This window comes from Galendromus occidentalis, unplaced genomic scaffold (genome assembly GCF_000255335.2).
Source record: "Galendromus occidentalis unplaced genomic scaffold, Mocc_1.1 scf7180000076887, whole genome shotgun sequence".
NCBI classification, from domain to species: Eukaryota; Metazoa; Arthropoda; class Arachnida; order Mesostigmata; family Phytoseiidae; genus Galendromus; species Galendromus occidentalis.
This window is the reverse complement of record NW_003804876.1, coordinates 1-1,730: the sequence shown is the minus strand read 5'-3', so window position 1 is coordinate 1,730 and position 1,730 is coordinate 1. Positions and strand designations below refer to the sequence as shown.

Here is a 1,730-nt window from a genome sequence, read left to right as displayed (position 1 = left end):
CAAGCACCGGACTCGCGCTCTCTAATAAGCGCGGAATCACCGACCCCTCGGTGAAAGAATCTCGCAGGAATGCACCCCACGGATCCTGGAATCCTTCGCAAGCCATCGATCGCTGGGGGCGCTGCAAGTAAATCACCGTGGGTACTACCGAGGGTCCCATTACACTCACCCGAGTTGCGGCAGACTGAAGCTAGAGAAACTCGGATCGAGGTCGATCTCGGTGCTTAAAAGGCAGACTCCAGCAAGCAGAAGGCACAATAGGCTTTTGCAACTCCTTCGATCAACTTCACAACTTCTCTGATCGAAACTACTCGAGACGATGGCTTCCTCCACCATCTACAGCTTCCGGTCTCTCGAGGAGATCGAGCGGGACTTGAACGCTCTGGATTTCAAGCTCTATATTGCGGAGATCGACGCGCTCAGAGAGAGAGATCTGAGCGGGGATAGCCATCCACGTTCGGGATTTTCCCAGCAGCGACTCCCGACCGCCCCATGAATGCAGCGAATATGCGGAGAGGCAGGGACCAGAATGGTCAACGCAGATCGTCGGTCGGGGCGCGCAACGGCTCAGGATCGAAATCGCGCCGACAAGAGGAGGCCCAGCTGATACCACTCGCTTCACTGGACTACTGTCCATTTTGTTTGAAGAATGGTGAGGCAGCCGAAGAATACCGATCCCACACCCTGAAGAACTTCTTCAGCAAAGTGACGTGCCCGAAGCTGAAGACTTACCGTTGCCAGATCTGCCACAATGTAGGAGGCGACTACGCTCACACAACCGGCTACTGCCCGCTCCGACCGACGTCGAAACAGTCTCGGGATTTCCACTACCTCAAGTAGACGAACCAGGAGTGAAATCTGTTATTGAGTGTTCTGGGTAGATTCATTGGAATTCGGTGGGACGCCGAACCGTACAATCGGAGAGAAAATCCAACTTCTTGATGATGTCAATGAATTCGATTGGAATCAAAGTAAAAGCTCTAAATTTCGGACCTCAATTCCTTGCTCTGGAAATCGTTGCATGCGTGAATTTAGGCGGCCCACCTTTCCGTCTCCGTGCACATGGAGGAGCACATGATGGTGCAAATGGTCGGGAAGGACGAACGCGAGCGACCCTCGTGAGTCGCGAGTCCAGAAGGCTCGTCGGTCAGATGCCTTGAAAACGACAATAATTTCTCATCCATATGTATAATTTGTGCCAGGTTTTTCGCAAACTGCTCAATCCTCGCGTCCCAGTCGTGCTCCATAGATTTTCTCGACAGAATGCGTGGCGAAGACTCTCTAGGTGCTCGCTTGTGATATCGGAGCTCATCGGGTAAACTGTAATGAAGGATGTATGGGATGCTACACAAATATTCATTAGGTTTCAATTTCCGTTGCCCGTCACGAGGACCATACACCATTGTGAGGTATTTCACAGAAAGAGGTTCCCTCCTTCGTGAGTGATAGATATGGGGAGAAAATTGTTCAGAGCCGCATTCACCTTCGCGAAGCATCCCATGAGTATAGAAAAAGAGTTGGGGAAGAATAAGGACGAAGCATCATAGAGGAGACCGCCGATCAGGAGCCCACCGTGGAGTCGATTAACGCAATCTTATGGCGCGAAATTCTCTCGCGCGGACTGCCATCAGATTTGCTCGGAGAAGTCGTGCATGAAGCTCAGAGCGAAGTCGGACGGAAACAGCAGTGTTCGAAACCAAATTTCCCACGTGTTATGTGGTGAGTTGGAT

The 1,730-nt window shown here is 51.6% G+C and overlaps 1 protein-coding gene across 1 annotated transcript; it reads left to right on the top strand.

Moving 5' to 3' along the window:
• Positions 1–492: 492 nt before the first annotated feature.
• On the top strand, positions 493–840 carry LOC100900866 (protein nanos-like). Its single transcript, XM_003740335.1, has one exon. The coding sequence runs from the start codon at positions 493–495 to the stop codon at positions 838–840; it is 348 nt and encodes a 115-aa protein (XP_003740383.1).
• The last annotated feature ends 890 nt before the right edge of the window (positions 841–1,730 follow it).